General features: G+C 41.3%; 1 protein-coding gene across 17 annotated transcripts in view; it reads right to left on the bottom strand.

Moving 5' to 3' along the window:
• The window catches only part of Abi3bp (ABI family member 3 binding protein), a 213,545-nt gene extending 197,447 nt beyond the window's left edge, over positions 1–16,098 (bottom strand). For 16 of the 17 annotated variants that reach the window (XM_087900842.1, XM_087900875.1, XM_087900880.1 and 13 more), the window contains exon 1: positions 15,914–16,098. In XM_087900842.1, the coding sequence (XP_087756968.1) occupies positions 15,914–15,992 (79 nt within the window). In that variant the 5' untranslated portion in view covers positions 15,993–16,098. The remainder of the gene's footprint in view (positions 1–15,913) is intronic. The other variant, XM_087900925.1, reaches the window with a different exon arrangement.
• Between the last annotated feature and the right edge of the window lie 961 nt (positions 16,099–17,059).

Raw genomic sequence — 17,059 nt, 5'->3', positions numbered from 1 at the left:
ATATATATATATATATCTCCGAAGGGAGCAAATTTCAGGGTCTCTGTGGCTTAGCCTCAGAGGTCACACGTCTTCACTGCTTCATCCTAATGGACTCCATATATAAGACTAGAGACAGAAATAATATGAAGGAATAATGACAGAGTTACACAGAATATTCCATTTCCTCATTAGGACTGTTTGGCAGCACATAAAAATCAGTTACCAAAAATAAACTGTATTCACATTTTAGTTATAAAATTTGAAGTTCTTCATGAGCTCTCACTGTACACAGTCAATGCACAGCACTCATTGTCCCATCTGATGCTCTATATTAAAAAATAATTCTTAATTTGAATTGTCTTTAAGACTTTTTGAGAAGCAATACCAAAATACATAGAACCCCAACTTCACTATTGTCCATACAACTTCAAGGATTTTATGGCTCCCCTGGCAAAGGAAAGAAACACTAACTTTGAAGCTACATGCAATGCTTTCAGCTCACTTCTAAACACAAATGTAATAGGCAAATATCCAGTATTAGCTTAAGATCTAGCTAACAATCTGGGAGGTCAAAATGACAGAAAACATTTATTAAATCAAATTCACCTTTAACTTGACAATCTCATTTCTCTTCATTGACCTAGTGAATGAACTGGTTCCCATTTTGTAATGGAGCTCCTTGAGTTTGGGATGGCATTGACCCACATCCATTTGCTAATATTAGGGAATAACTCTAGCATCTATACCAAGTACAGTGGCTTCCAGTTCATGATGTTGCCAGAACCTTTTAGGTCATGTTTGAAACATTCCTCATTACCAGCAAGGATACATTAAGTAAAAACTGCCCAGGGCTCCAGATAACTGGTAAAACTGGTAAGTATAAAATATAGCCAGCAAGTTTGTCATAAGATCCCGGAATGCTCAGTGTTTCAAGCTAAAAACTCCTAGAGAAAGGTATCACATGCAAAATGGCAGGATGAACAGGTTCTCCAAAGCCAGAGAGTTAAATAAGTTCACATAAACCAGTCTTTCTAATCCACACGCCAGTGCTTAATCCTGATTACTTCTAAAGGTTGGTGTTATCCTTCAGCGCATGACTAATTCCTTCAGCTACCAATAGGCACTTAGTGTAAGAGGGACAAAGGTCCATGAGCTCACAGATAAGTCCTAGGGGATCCAGGAATGTTAAACACACAGGCTTGTCTCTTTGAAGGGAGAGATGTATAGCCTGTTTTCCATCCAGAAGGCTGGGAGAGGAAGTAGTTAATAGCCTGGTGATCTTTGCACTATCTGTGTGACTGAGACCACACCAGATCCCTCCGGAGATGCTTAAGATGTTACATGTAGCTAATCTATAGAAGCCATGTTTATGGAGGAGATCACATGTACAAAGAGTTTAGATGTAGTCATGCCTTAGGCTTTCTTGTGCACATGGGACGGAGTTAATTATCCTCAATATATGGTAAGCATACCTCATCTGGAATGTTTGGGACAAACATGTGCTTTCAATTTATTGAATGTGTTTCTGGTTGAAGGACTATTTATACACACCTAATGAGATATCTTGAGGATAGAATTGAAGTCTAAACATAAATTTTATATATATTTCATATATACCTTATAGACTTAAGCTTCAAGTGACATTTACACCATACTTCTAGGACACGTGTATTTTAACTGGGACCTATCACTAAAATTAGGTGCAAAACTTTCCACTTGTGGCATCCATAATGGAAGAATAAAAATTTTTGGTTTGGAAACATTTTGGATTTGAGGTTTGGGGTGAGGGATATTTGTGTTTAATGTGTGAAACATTATCTCCAGGTTGGTTTTTAAAAAGTTGCATATAATACAATTTATAAGGTTCTTTTTAAAATTAAAAAGATTTTTTTATTTCTAATTATATATGTAGACTATGCACATGTATGTAGATGCCCAGGGAGGCCTGAGACCAGAGGTGTCAGAGTCCTCTGGAGCTGGAGCTATGGGTGAATGTAAGTCGTTCACTACAGGCCTGGGAAGTGAGCTCAAGACCTCTGCAAAGCTACTACATACTCTTAACCACTGAGCTCCCCCTGCATCCCCTTTTAGTGGCACTTCACTGCAGCCATCTGCTAACCATCCACAAGAAAGCCTTGAGGGTGTATGCAAGATACAAATACCATTAATGAAAGGCATGCAGGAGAAAGACCGGGGACTAGATCACACTGAGGTCAGGGTTTTTCCTGGTTTTGGTGGTAGCTTGGTTTCTATTTTTAATGAGACACTTTCACAAAATAGGAAGATCTCTGGAGAGACTATCTCTAACATGTCTCTGCTCTACCCATGCAAATCCTTTAATGCCTTTTAAATTTTTCATAATTTACAGGAAGTTTATTTAGTGTTCATGTCTGTGGTTTCTTTTGTGACCTGTGAACCTCCAGCTATGAAAAGGAATGTTTGAAATGCATGTTTCTGGGACACCACAAAGCCCTCGCACAGGATATTTGAGCCACAGAGTGTGATGATTTTGGGAAACACCACAGTGAATACTTGTCTTGATTTTCTGACATACATGAAAACAGATGTGGGCACTGAGTGCCAGACTGAGAAATGTTATATAATGCAATTCAGCTGACGAGACTCAGGGATTATACAACTAAATGCATGTTTTTCATAAACAGTTAAGAGGGACGCCTGGAAATATTTGAACACATATTGACATGGTGACAAGCTATAAAAATGGATTATCTTGCCCAAAATACGTGAAAAAAGAATGTTGACTAACTTGTAGTTGACTCAGTTTTACTTCTCTAAGTGACTCAGGATCTTTTCTATTATCTATGATGGTTAAATCTTTTGTCAAGTTGAGAGAATTTAAAATCACCTAGCAAACATGCCAGGGAGTTGGAGGATGTGAAGTTGGTTAGTACTGTTGCATGACCTGAAGAAAAATGTGGAAGCAAGCATTCGGTTCTGTCTGCCTCCTGACAATGGATGCAATGGTACCCATGTTCTGCCTCCTGACTATGGACACAATGGGACCCACGTCTGTTTCCTGATTATGGACACAATGGGACCCATGTTCCTGTTGCCACAGCTAAACCCATTCTTGCTCCCACGCCTTCCTAGCCATGATGAAATGTGTTTCAAACTATAAGCCAAAACAAACCTTTTCTTCCTTATTTTGATTTTGCCAAATGTATTGTCACTGAAAGAGAAAAGTAACTAATGCATTAGTCATTCTACTGGATTCTGATAATCCAGTACTAATGTCAATATTTAAATTTAAGTTGTTCTCAAAAAATGCTTTTTTTAAAAAAAAAATAATACTCTCTTCAGTGAAGGACTAAAGGAAAAATTCTAAAGCATACTCAATATGTTGTTCAAAAATTTAATGTTTGTTTGGTTTTCTTATTTTTATCATAAGACAAGCCAGAATAGCCTAGCATGGGATTGACATGTGCAATTGCACACTCATCTGGATCCAGAAAACTAAATTACAAAGTCATTTCTTTGAATTCACAGGAGATTGGTCCCAGGACCTGTCACAGATATCAAAATTCGTAGATACACAAATCCAAATATAAAGTGGTGTGGTATTTATATGTACTCTATCCATAACTTTCTGTAAACTTTAAAACATTCTGCTTATAATACCTAACAATATGTAACTGCTGTCATATAATCACTATACTGCATGGTCTAGGGAATAGTGGCAATAAAAAAACCCATAACTATTCAGTGCATAGGTAATTAATCTTTCAAGTGTTTCAGATTTATGATTAGTTGATGGTTTATAAGTAGAACATGAAGCAGTAACTATAAGAATTTTTTTTAAAAAAAATATTTGTTCTTAATCTGGGTTAAGGTTGGAAAAGAAGTGGTTTAAATGTAAAATATCTAGCACAGGCTCTGTGTTTGAACACTTAGTCCACCTCTGATAGCACTATCAGAAGAGGCTGCGTAATCTTTGCAAAGTAGCCTCTGGCTGAAGGAAGTAATTCACTGGAGGGCTGGTCTTCAGGGCTATGGTATCTCCCATTTCAGGGCGACGGTAGCCATTTCAGGCCCAAGCTCTCTGTTTGCTGGTCAACTGAGATTCATGAAGATCCAGCCACATTCTAGGCAGCCAAGGAACACTCCCATACTTTCTCCTTGACTGTGGACCGTACCTTCTGGAACTAGGAGCTGAAATAAGCCCGTCCTCATTTAAGTCACTCCCATCAGCTGTCTTTGTTTCAACAAGAAGAAAAGTAACCAGCCCCAAGTGCAACGCCAGTGAACTCTGTAAAGGTACTCTGGCAACATGATGGGCAGCCTTCCAGAGACAACCATTAGAAGTGGCACAGTGAGAAGGAAAGAAGGACGGGCTTTGTAATCAACGGAAGAGAAAACTTGGAGGGTACCTGTGGAGTGCGGGCCAAGCGACCGGAGAGCCAAAGAGATGGAGATCAAAGAGGGAAGCTGGTATGTGGGAAGGCAATGAAACGCCCACATCTGTGATCCCGCTGCCAATGCAAGGATCACATTTCCTGGGGACACGCTACACAGAAACTCCGTTTTGTGAAAGTGTGGGTTGCACGTCAAATCACAAGAAACATGGAATTTGAACTTCAGGTGTAACTCACTGAGCAACTAGAAAGCATAACAATTCTCTGCAAGATTTTCAAAATGTTAAACTGCAACAGCTGCAGTTGAGCAAAAAGAAAACCTTTCCAAACTGTAGAAAGTTTGCAAATTGACAGTATAATGCCTGGCTTTTATCATTCTAGCCACTATATCCTGTTCCTTCTTCATAGGGCATCGTGGCTTATGCTAGACTCAATAGCACTGCAGAATAAACTGTGAAGTAAAGGTACAGTTATGGTTTATGCCTTCTGACAAACATGGAGCTTATCAAATAAATGTAAATATGAGTTGTTGTTTTTTCTTTCTTTTTTTTTTTTTTTTGCAAGTTCACTGATGATAAGACGAATGAGCGAGAAACAGTATTTTTAACCTATTGGAGCTCTTAGCATGACACAGAAACTGCCTTCCTCCATCCCAAACAAGACAGAGTGGACATTGTCTTCCAGAGAAATGACTTTTGGTGCCTTCCACACAGATGGAAAGTCAGCTGTGAGGAGAGAACACTGGCTGCAGTGGGAGCCCTGGACTAGGCTCTTGAGGACTTTTGCAGTAAGAGGCAACTGAATAAGGAAAGAGAGAAGAGAAAAGAAAGAGGCCAGGCAGGAGATAGGCTGAAGATTTAGGAGTCAAAGGAATGGGAACAGAAAAAGGACAGGCAGAAAAAGAATTCAACAAGGTAACTCATTAGGCTTTGACCAAGTCAACCATGTACCTCAGCCAGACAGACTGTAACAGGCATCCCAGGGGAAAGCCAGGCCACATGGCTTACACCCCTTGCACATGTGCAAGGAAAAACCACCAACCACAAAAACTAAGCAAGGACCATGGATGAGGGAGACAGCAGGAAGTTGATGGCTAAAGTTATGTTCAAAGCCTCTGCAAGCCTTGGTTCCACTCCCCAGGTCCTGTCTCTGGGGCGGCTATACCGTAGGTCTAAGGATTCTTTTCTCTCGGCATCTTTTCAAGAAGTATCTAAGCCCTGGACTTTTGTACCACTCTCCCGCTGCCAAGGAGGGAATGGAGTTTTCAAAAATGTTCAGAGTTTCAAGGCTCTTACCGACTTTGAATACAAAATGTCCCCTGCACCCTGCCCCCACCCCGTGTTAAGGTGTTAGGGCAAGGTCCCCAGCTGGGGATGGTATTTTGAGAGGTTCCAGAAATTTGAGAACTAAGGGGAGGTTGTGGTTACTGGGTATAGATTCTAGGGGGCATGCTGTCTCTTGCTTTTCCCTGTATCCCTCTCTCTGCTTCCTCTTGGCAATTAGGCAAAGAGCTGACATCACACACACATTTTCTCCCTGCGTGGTGTCCCACTCACGTACCTGCAGCAAAGCAACCATGGAATAAACTCTCGGAAAAACTTGTTTTCTTAAGGATTTTGGTCACAGCTGTGAAAAACATAACTAGTATACTAAGTTTGAGAACGTAGCAATCAAACCCCTACATGGTGGAGTTTTCACACCTTTAATCCCAGCCACCACCCAGGAGGCCGAGGCAAGCAGAGCTCCACGACAGGTCTACATGACGAGTCCCAGGTCATCCAAAGCTACACAGTAAGTCTTTGTCTCAAAGGGGAAACGGGGACTGTAACTCTCAGGGGCTGAGGAGATGACTCAGTTGGTTAAGTGGTCACTACACAAGCATGAGGACCTGAGTTCAAATCCCCAGCACCCATATAAAGGCCTGGCAGGACTGCGCATGTCTGTAACACCAGTGTGGGAAAGTAGAGAGAGATGGAACCCCGGAGCTCACTGGTCTACCAGCCTTGCTATTCAGTGAGATCCAGGTTCGGTGAGAGATCCTGTCTCAAATAAGGTGAAAAACAGGGGGAAGACCCCGGATACCAGCTTCTAGCACCACTACCATAAACGTCTACACACATACATACCACACATACGAAGCAACTATCAAAACTTTCATTAAAGTCAACCTAATAGTATTTATTTGCAAAAGCAAAATAACTGATATTTCTTATACTCTCTTTTCGGTGTGGTGGGGGGAACATTTGGCTTCCAAGAGGCTTTATTAACCTGGATAGGCTCCTTTCTACTTCCGTTTTTTACCCACTAACCTACATTGTGATTTCCAGCATTTGCCTTTCCAGTTCATAATGGACTACAGATTAGAGCGAACCTCGACAGAGCAGCATGCACAGTATTGTAAGCCCAGTGAAAATACGAGTGTATCGGGAAGAATTTGGTGACAGCACAGTCACCAGTGCGTCTGGAGAGGGCGAACCAGAAGAGGAATGCAGGGGTTGGTGTTCAGGCCATTTGATGCTTTCTCCTGAACAATCTGGCTAGGAATGGCTTAACTCCATCCAGGAAACTGGAAGAAGATCGTCCTACACCGCTGACAGCCTATTTGGAACAGGACTGAATTCCAGAGTTTCTGCCAGTGAGACTTTGGCAGTCATCCCAAAACCCTCCTTAAAGGGCAGGATCTGCTGCTCTCAGAGAAGAAAGGCCTGTAAGGTCCTGCCCAGCCCCACATGCTGTGTGTACAGTGGACACTCAGCAGGAGCCTGGAATACCAGGAAAAATCTCTTATCAGCTAACAAAATGGGGAAAACAAAGGGTATTTAAGGAGAAAGGGCATTTGAAACCATCTAGTCAGCTCTTTGGAAGCAAAGTCAAGGGCCTGTGGTCCTACCAGGATTCCTTCCCCTGTTCGGGGGAGATCCACCATTGTACTTGAGACACAGATAAAAGCATTTGAAAGATGTGTTAGGTCATAAAGCATTCCACCTGGTTAAAAGTTCATCCTTAATCTAAAGGAGAAAGTCAAGTTAACTTACACAGACCGACTCAGTGGCAGGGCAATACACTGCATGCTCACTTCACCCCAGAGTTTACACTGACTAGGTCCGTGGGGTACTTTGTTTTTCTTAACAAACTACAGGATATCAATTTGTCTATAGGTCAGAGTTAAGAACAGATTAGCCCTGGAAATGTCAATTACTTAATGAGAATTAAAACATTAAGAAACACAAACACCTGTCACTCCAGTTGGAGGGGAAGCAGGAGGATGGCTGAGATTTGCTGGACAGAATTCTAATTCTAGGTTCAGTGAGAGACCTGTCTCAAGGGACTACAGGGTAGGGCTCTAGAGTGGAACACCCAAACACCTTTTCCAGGACTCCACATGCCTTTACATATACATGCATATACCATACACATAATTCAATCACAAGCACACATACACATTTGAGTACACATGAACTCCCACAAATCAACATTGTCAACAGCTTCCTACAAAAATACATAAGATTTCTGTTGTTGTTGTTTTTCGAGGCAGGGTTTTGCTGTAGCTTTGGAGCCTTCTGGAACTATCTCTTGTTGACCAGGTTGGCCTCAAACTCATAGAGATCCACCTCTGCCTCCTGAGTGCTGGGATTAAAGGTGTGTGCCACTACCATCCGGCAAAGTACATGAGTTTTATGACCAAGTATTTTAGAGGTGTATTTACTGACTTAATTGTGTGTATGTGTGTGCTTGCGCACATGCATGTGTATGTGCACACATGTGTGCCTGAGTTAATTTAGGTATGTCACATGTGTCCAGGAGCCTGTGGAGGCCAAAGGACAGCATCAGACCTCCTAGAGGTAGAGTTCCTGGGAGCTGAGAACCACCACGTAGGTGCTGGGAGAAGAACAGAAGTGTTCTGCAAGATCGGTAAGAGCTCGTAACTGCCAAGCTGTCTACGCTGCACCAACAGAAAGTTTTTAAATAAACCCAGTGTCAAACTCCTTGAGACAGGAAATGCATTACTCATATTTTTAATCCTAACATGATTTGTAAAGTATTAACTAGGTGACAAAAACAAATGTCTGCTCAGTCTGGAAGAACACGATCTATTCTTTGCTGCCCTGGCTTCTGAGATTTTCTGACAGTCACGTGTTACCCACAAGGTGATGAACCATCGCATGAGAGTTATGAATGTCACGTTATGCTAAAAAACACCAAAAAGTTTGCCTCAAATTTCCTTATATAACGAATAAGGATGTATGAACATCTTTTCCAAAAAAAATGCCATAAAATCCTGAAATAAAGCAGCAAAAACATAATCGCTTTTGAATTTATACAAATTAACACTTAACCAACAAAACAACTTACCTACAACTTTTAGCTTTGACATTATACTCTTCTGGAACAATTTATCTGTCACTTACACAGGCAGCAGCCCTCAGTCATGTACGAATCACCCGGGAATTATTTATAGATCCTCTCAAGCTATGCTAATTCAACAGTAACTGGGTGGAAGGCAGGGTCCTACTGCTAGAGTCGAAAACATGCAGTTTTGCTCAGGACTGCTGTGATGTAGCAAAAGCACTAATTAAGTCCCAGTTCTCTCTACAATTGATTTCTAATCTGACCAGAAGATGCTTGGAATGAACATGTTTGCCCTGGATTTTTAGTGGGTGGGCCTCAGGGGTATAATCCTTGACAGGAAAATGTTAACAAGCTGTTATGAATATATCTCATCTTTTACCTCCATCTTCAGAATTTCACAGGACAAACATTAGCGGGCTTCATTGTTGATGTGCTCAGAGGACCTCAAATCTCAGCTTAGTGCCAAGCACATTTAAAGCGCCTTGAAAACCACAAGGAATCCGTGCCAGGGTTTTATTAGATGGGAAAGACGTGGAGAACATGTCAGCAGTCTTACAACAGAAGGGTTTTGGTGGGAAACCCAAGCAAACATGAAGAGCTATGGAGGGAATCTCAACTGCCTTCTGTCCATGGGCCTCTTCAGTCTGGGACAATGGGGCCATCCTTATCTGTCACGTGCCTTCTATGAAACACTCCAGCACAAGAAACACAAAGGGTGAGAAAAGACACAGTGTGCTAGCATTGGAATGTCCACAAACCTCTTAATATTAAACATCAGACTCTCTGATCAAATGCTCCAGTATCGTGCTAAGAATATTTTCTTTATGCAGTTTTGCCTTGTGTGCTGAGAGCATGTATTAACTGTTTTAGTAACATAAAGGCTCTGAACAAAGGTCTTTTAGTTTATCCAAGTTCTCTTCATGACATCCAGTAATACAGTCCATATTCTTTTGCCAGACACAAATTTAACTTACTCCCAAAGCCACCCCACAAACATCTCAGAAACCTGTCGTGGGGACTGTGTAGCAAGTTTGTAAGTATGGACTGCTTACTATTTGTTCATCTTTTAAGAAGAAGGCTATGGTTTCTTAAGTTGTCGCCTTTAAGAAATGCTACATACACAAAAAGAGGCTCTCATTTGAGAAGAGATGCTTCATGTGTCTCTCCACATAGACCAAGGGATACAGGCATTGACTGGTTCATGTTGGACACTTTGGCGTTTCTAAGATATCTTGTCTGTTCTCAAGGATTGCTCAGAATTAACTCCAGCCATGTAGGGACACTAACCAGCACCTGGCGTGGGAAGCGTCTGTCACTAAGGGCTGAATTCTGTGGGAAGATGATGTCGAGTGTTAATGCTCTATCCAGTGTGCTCCCTGGAGTCAAGTTTCCTGTGTTCACAGTTACGCTTTATGACGTCAGGACACGAAACAGCCTTTTGAGCCTTCATGGTGGGTTCGTTTTAAGTTAAGCCAAGGAAAGTAACTATGTCTAACTCCTGAACTACTTCTAACCGAAAGAACACAACAAAAGTTTCAGACATTTGCTTCTATAATTATGCTACATAAGGTTGTGATTTATGTCTTGACTGCAGACCATTCTAGGCACATGGTCACAGAAGAAAGGCCAATACAGCCAAGGGCTGAGGTGACTTGTGTCCAAAAGCCAGCTAGCCCCTCACACCAGTGACCTTCCGTGAACTGTCTTTTCAATCATATGATCTTAGAAGTAGATCCTTCACGGGTAGAAACCAGTTCTAGAACCTTCACTACAGCCTCATGCAAGACCTTGAATAAGAATGCCCATTAAGCCAGAAACATTGCAACAATAAATGCATTTTTGAGCTGCCTACTTCATGGAAACTTTTATAGAGCAGCAGATAATATACTATTGAAGGTAATAAAACATCTCGTAGGTGAGAGGATACTTTATATTAACACGGCATTAATCATCATGCTAGGTAACATAAAAATTTAGTTACATGTTTAATGTTATTTTAATAAAATCTATGTAGTGAAACCATTGTTCTTCCATTTTATACTTAGCCATTTCCTTTTGTAGTTGGTGCTATTTATTTTAGTTTATTATGCTTACTGAAAGATGTTTTTGTTTTTATTTTACTATTCCAGTAATCTCTCACATTACCTCACATCCTAATTTTACATTTAATTTTCAGATCACTCTGATCAAGTTCACCTCTTTCTTTTGCACCTGCTTGCGCTAGTAGCAATCAGAGAACAAAAAGAACTCTTTTTGAGGCTGGTGACCCACATAGAGCCAACTGAGTGGGTCATGTGACGTCAGTGGCTCTCCCTTCATTAGATACCCTGCCCTGGCCTTAGACCTGTAGGCCACAATCCCTTTGGGGGGTTGGACAACCTTTTCACAGGAGTCACATATCAGATACCCCACATATCAGTTATTTACATTACGATTCATCACAGTAGCAAAACTACAGTTACGAAGTAGCAACAAAAATATTTTTGTGGTTGAGGGGGTCACTGCACCATGAGTAACTGTATTAAAGGGCTGCAGCTTTAGGAAGGATGAGAACCACTGCCTCAGACAAGCTTTTTGCCAGTCACTAACCTATAGAAACATTTCATGTTTTGTGCTATGGTATTGATGAACTGTATTATCAAACATTCCCTTGTGACTTATTAACTTGTAGATAAATAGAGAGCTAAAATTCCTTAATATTTTGTCCAATAGAGCAGTCTGTTGAGTGTATAACTGATGAACATATACCCAACATGTCCAAATTTTAATTTAAAACATTGATATCTAAACTTTTAGCCTCAGCTGAAGTGTATTTGATTATTTGCTTCCTAATACACAGTTTTTAAAACACAATTGGTCTCATTCGGTTTTACCTAGAAGTTCAAAAATTAGTACTTCAATAAACAAACGCATCAAGAAGTCATGAGAACTAGAACTATAAAAACCACTAAATAAATTTCCTGTGCTTTTACAACCTTTTCTCAGTTGAACCATTTTTTCCTATGTACTCTTTAATACTGTCCCAGAAATACACAAATACATTATTCTAATTAAACCAGCCCTTACCCAGTGGCGGCAGCACACCCTTAACTCCAGCACTCTGGAGGCAGAGGCGGGAGGATCTTTGAGTTAGGCCAGCCTGGTCTACCTAATGAGTTCCGAGACAGCCAGAGCTACACACAGAGACTTCTATCTGTAAAAACATAAAAATAAAACAAAACCAGCCCTCTACCCAGTGGCCGGTAACCTTCTCATTTTCCCACTTCCTCACAATATCACCTGCCTTTTTGAGAGACAGACCCAGCTTTTTAAGTGACATATTCTTTTATTCAGAAGGGCTCTGTGGAAAGTAAGAGGCAGGTACCCTCACCTCTCATCCAAACTCTCCCTTGCCTCCAAATGCTCTTCTCTGTCAGCCCCGGGTTTGGTGTCTTTCGGATGCTTCAGTCCTCTGGTCTGAACTGAGTCCTTCCAACTGTTCTCAAAGCTCAGGGGCTTCGAGCTAAAGGAGGAAGATCTCAATGCACTGGAATTATCTCTTCTGTCCAATCCACCCCACTAACCAGTCAGCTACCTGAAAACAAGCACCATGCATTGTCCCTCCAGTCTCCTACACAGGGCACATAGCTTTTTACTAGAACAAACTGGTGTATCTTTACTGGAATCAGGGAACTGATGCTCCACTGAAGTTAAAGCTAAGTACTTTTACTTCTCTTGGATCAATTACTTAAACACCTGGAGGCATAATCAGAAACTTTATAAAATGAGAGCAATAAGATACTTGCTTCATATAAGAGCTTAGATTTCCTGCAGCAAAAAAGATGTAACACTAAATTACCACATCACTCAGTCAAAAAATACTACCTATGAGAATAATAGGCGGCCGTTAATAGCTCTCACGGTTATTGTGACTCATCTGTCTACTTTTTTAGAAAGATGATTTTATTTTTAATTGAGAGAGGGAAAGGGAATCTATTAGTGGACGTGAGTATGTGTGCTAGTACTCATGGAGGCTAAAAGAAGGCTTTGGGTCCTCTAGAACTGGTTATCTATAAGGTTATATGCTTTCCTATAGCAGTTGTGAACGGCTCCCCATGGGTGCTGGGAACTTAACTCAGGTCCTCTGAGTAGGATGTGTTCTTAACTGCTAGGTCATCCCTCCAGCTGTCTGTGCACATCTGTCTTGTCAAGGATTTCTACTCTTTTGAGTAAGAACTCAAGGCAAATGGCCAACTGCTCATCCTCTCTGCCATGTGCTCACGACTCCATGTCCCAAAGCACTATTACATTCCTATTTCGAGTCTGTTGTTTGGGCCAAGGATGGTCAGGACACAAGGCAGTAGACACCATCCCCCTGTGTTATCAAATGGAGCAGTGCTTGGCAATCTTATCGCCTCTCCATGAAGAACATGCCCCCTCGCTTGCTGTTCCCCACGACTCTTACAGTTTGGATATGAGATCTAAACAAACTGCTGAAGCACACGATCACTGAGTTATGAAGACAAGGAAAGATGCATTAATAATAATCTTTAAATTTAAACTTTTAAGAACAAAAATTTCTAACAACTTATTTGAGAATAGATATGACATATAACAAGTGAGTTCTTATAAATAACCAAATGAACATGCTTATATATAATACATATATAAAATGATGGCATGTTCTTGAGAAATGCTGCAAGATGATTTTAAGGGTGCTGTAGTCTATTTTCCTGTACCTTAGGGGGGAAGGTCTGGTTCAAGAGAGAGGCGCATTCCCATGTGCACTGCAGACCTGATTCCTGGAATAAGTCAGAGACCCTATCTACCTGGCAGGAAGCAAAACTAGTATTTGGTCCCGCTCCACCATTAACACGGGAAAGTTACTAAATCTCCCCTATTGTGGGTGTCCTCACCTATATAAATAATTAAGATAGGTCAGTATTTTCCAAATATTGGCCTGTGATGAAGTTGTTAATCGATCTTCAATAAAATAAGAAAAAGGTGGACAACGGCCCAACAAATTCGTCTTATGAAACACATTTATTTCTAAACTTATGAAAATGGCTTGCTTTTCTGAAGAGCAAGGAGTTTCCCCTTGCTTTGAGCATCCTCACATAGCAAAAGTTAAGTATGACCCCTGTTAATAAAACCCTGCTAGTAAAACCTGCATGCATTTTTTACTGGCTCATAAGTGCAAACTCCTGGGCTGGACTATGGCCAGCGGTCACTACTGTCTAGCCCTTCACTGCTGTGCTCTTCTTCAGCCACCGGTGACCTTCAACTCCAAAGCAGTAAGCAATAACCTATCTCAGCCCTTTTTCAAATGTGATCCCTCACAGACAGCCTCAGGAAAGATACCACAGCTTGACTAGACAGGGACTATCCTTCAAATGGGTTTGGGAAACAATGGGTTCAAAGACTAGACAAGTTTTTTTTTTCCTTGAGAAACGTTTAGATCATCTAGGAGGGTAGCATCCATCATGGGGACCCCACCCCACCAAAAAAAAAAAAAGCATGAAAAGCTCCCGAAGTTTTTGAAGGAAAGCGTCTGCCTCTCATCCCTCAACTATTGTAGGACATTCTCAAACACATTTCAGCAAAGTGGCCAGATTAAGAAACTTCCTCAAAACCTTTTAAGGAAATAAAGGGATTTACCATTTATTTATAATAGCTGTAGATTGTGTTTCGTTGATCTTACCAAACTACAGATTGTTAAAACGTTACAAAGGAAACCTGAAGCGAACACATTGATGGGCAATAAACTTGACAACAGTTTGTCCCCAATTATTGACAAATAAATCTTCTTCTTTATCATTACAAGCTAAGGCAACTTGTACCAAGAGGCTTATTTCTAGATCTGTGACGGGAAAATTAAGACTCTTGTATCTGACCTAAGTCTGTAGGGATCAAATTTGTTATCATCCCTACACAGTAAATACAGAGAAAAATAAAAACACCTGTAAGAATTGAAATGAAAAATAACAAAGAAAAACGACAGGCTCCTCTCCAATGACAACACTGTTAAAAGCTCCACCAAAGCAAACAATTAATTATGGATTAAGTCACAGTGTATTATGGTCAAGGAACGAAACTCACGGTAGAAGAAAAATCTAATGGTGCTTGATTTCTTTTTGCTTGCATAATCCTTTGATTCAAACAGAGGTTCCCTTTGCCATTGACTCAGTCCCCATCCTCATGGGAGACACTCACGAGCCAAAGCTTCAGCCGTCACACTCGGGATTCAAGTTTCACTTTACTGACCAAAAGGAAGGACACTTTCCATTTGAGCCAAGATGACCCTAGGCTGAAACTCCAGAGAGAGGGCACAGCAACGTCTCTCAGTACTCTGACCCTCGGCTTCTCTTTGGGACTCTGTTTGGATGGGTCTGTGCCTGGGTGTCACCTCTGACACTTCCCATCAAAACTGTACGGTAAACCCCAGCCTGTTTTCCGTGATCCTGCTGACTACGGCAGTCTGCAGCCATATAAAGCCTCCACGGATCTGAAGTGTCTCTGCAAGGCAGCGAAAGAGCACTCAGCATGTATGCCCGCAGACAGGACAAGGCGAGAGCCTCCTGATTTAGTGTTAATTAGTTCCAAGGACTGCTTCTAGGGTCTAAGTTTAGAAAATTTCCTTCTCTTTTGATGACTCTTGTAAACAAAATACCAACACTAAAACAAGCAATTTAGGAGGCAGAAGGGGGAGTGTCCTGTCCAGCAAACCATCCCCTCTTCCAAACTCTACGGGAGAGCCCTGACAGCTACTTAGCTGTACTTGGAGCTGACCTGGCTACCCTCCCTCAGTCCCTAGACCCAGGTATGCTTGAGATTTATGCAAAAGATTCCAGCTTTCCAAACAAGCTTCTCCCAAAGCTTAAGTCAACCAGTCATTGTCTCTGGACAGGACTGAAAGCACCAAATAAATAACAAATTACAACAGCCATTTATATAAGCCGATTTGATAGGCAGATGCTGTAGTTTGAAACTTCAGTCCCTGTGAGCATACTCCATTAGAAGCTGTTAGGAGGAGCTGCCATCGCAAAGTTAGTCACAGGGGTCCAAGAGAAAACAACGCTTAAATCACCCCTCAACACACATGGCCTTTGGTTTTCTGCAGAATAATTCAATTCCCCCATACTGTAAAGCAGATCATATTTCATACCGACAGTCAAAACCCAGCGACTCTTAATCTCACTTTTAAAACACAAAATATCCGAGCTACTTGCCTTTTGGCAATTTCTGTGCATTTCCCAGGGCAAGGGCAATACTTCCACAGAGAAGCAGACACCCCAGGCTGGAGAGCATGTTGCATTTGCCTGCTCACAGGAGGAGTGATGCTCCCGGGTGCCTGGCAAGCCTGGAACTGCATTTAAGTGGACGTCCTCCACTAATAGAGGCGGGCGGCTGCACTGAGCTCTGCTGTGGGCTTACTCACAGGGGGTGGAGACAGGATGACATCACACCCTTTCCCACACACTCAGAAAAAAAAAAGTAGGCACAACAGCAAAAACACATCCTCACATTTCCCTCCACAGCACTGTGACTGTCTGCCTCTTCTCTGTTCCCTGATACAAGAACTGAAATTATGAACAATCTGTTCAGGGAAGAATTACTACCCAGGCAACTCTGAAACATTTGATGAACTAGTTTAAAGAATAAAAAGGTATGATTAAGCCCATTAAAACATTAAAATATAAAATGAAATTTTATTAAGAAGGAAACTGCTTTTAATTAGCCAGGAAACCAATCCAATTCTTCCCTTTTAAATGGGAATAAATTCATGTAAATATACTTTGAACTATTCTGCAGGTCTACTGTTATAAGAAACTTCAAAAGAGGGTCCTAAATTATGCAGTTGTATACTGTGTACACATGTATACACACATACAAACACACACATACGTGTGTATATATGTATATGCACTTATTTCATAGGTGTGGGTGTAGAGACAGAGAGGTAGCACATGACCTTATCCCTACAATGGGCTAGCCTCTGCAACAACCTTTGACATGGTGGCTATGCAGGAGCTGTGGTGTTAGCAATCTCTATTTTCACAATAGAGAAAGCAGAGGCATACAAAGAAGGGGTGTCCCAACCAGTCTGTAGAATAGCAATGCATACAGGCTTTGGAAGGTCCCCTTTAATTGCTTTGAGCGCCTTTGCTATGTAATCAACACTGTTTATATTCCAGGGTTTGCTCCATGGCAGACATTGATCTAACCCATTTGCACATGACTAAGGTATTCATTCTTCAGACCTATCTATGACAAAGGCATTGTGACCACACTCGTTTTTGATAGAAAACTGAGCAAAGGAAAGTGAAAGAAAAGTTTCAGTGTCATGGTACAAGTAAGCGATGCTGGCATTTAAG

The sequence above is a fragment of the Myodes glareolus genome, chromosome 2 (assembly GCF_982192425.1).
Source record: "Myodes glareolus chromosome 2, mMyoGla1.1, whole genome shotgun sequence".
NCBI classification, from domain to species: Eukaryota; Metazoa; Chordata; class Mammalia; order Rodentia; family Cricetidae; genus Myodes; species Myodes glareolus.
The sequence above is the reverse complement of the archived record's forward strand: the minus strand, read 5'-3'. Positions and strand labels throughout refer to the sequence as shown.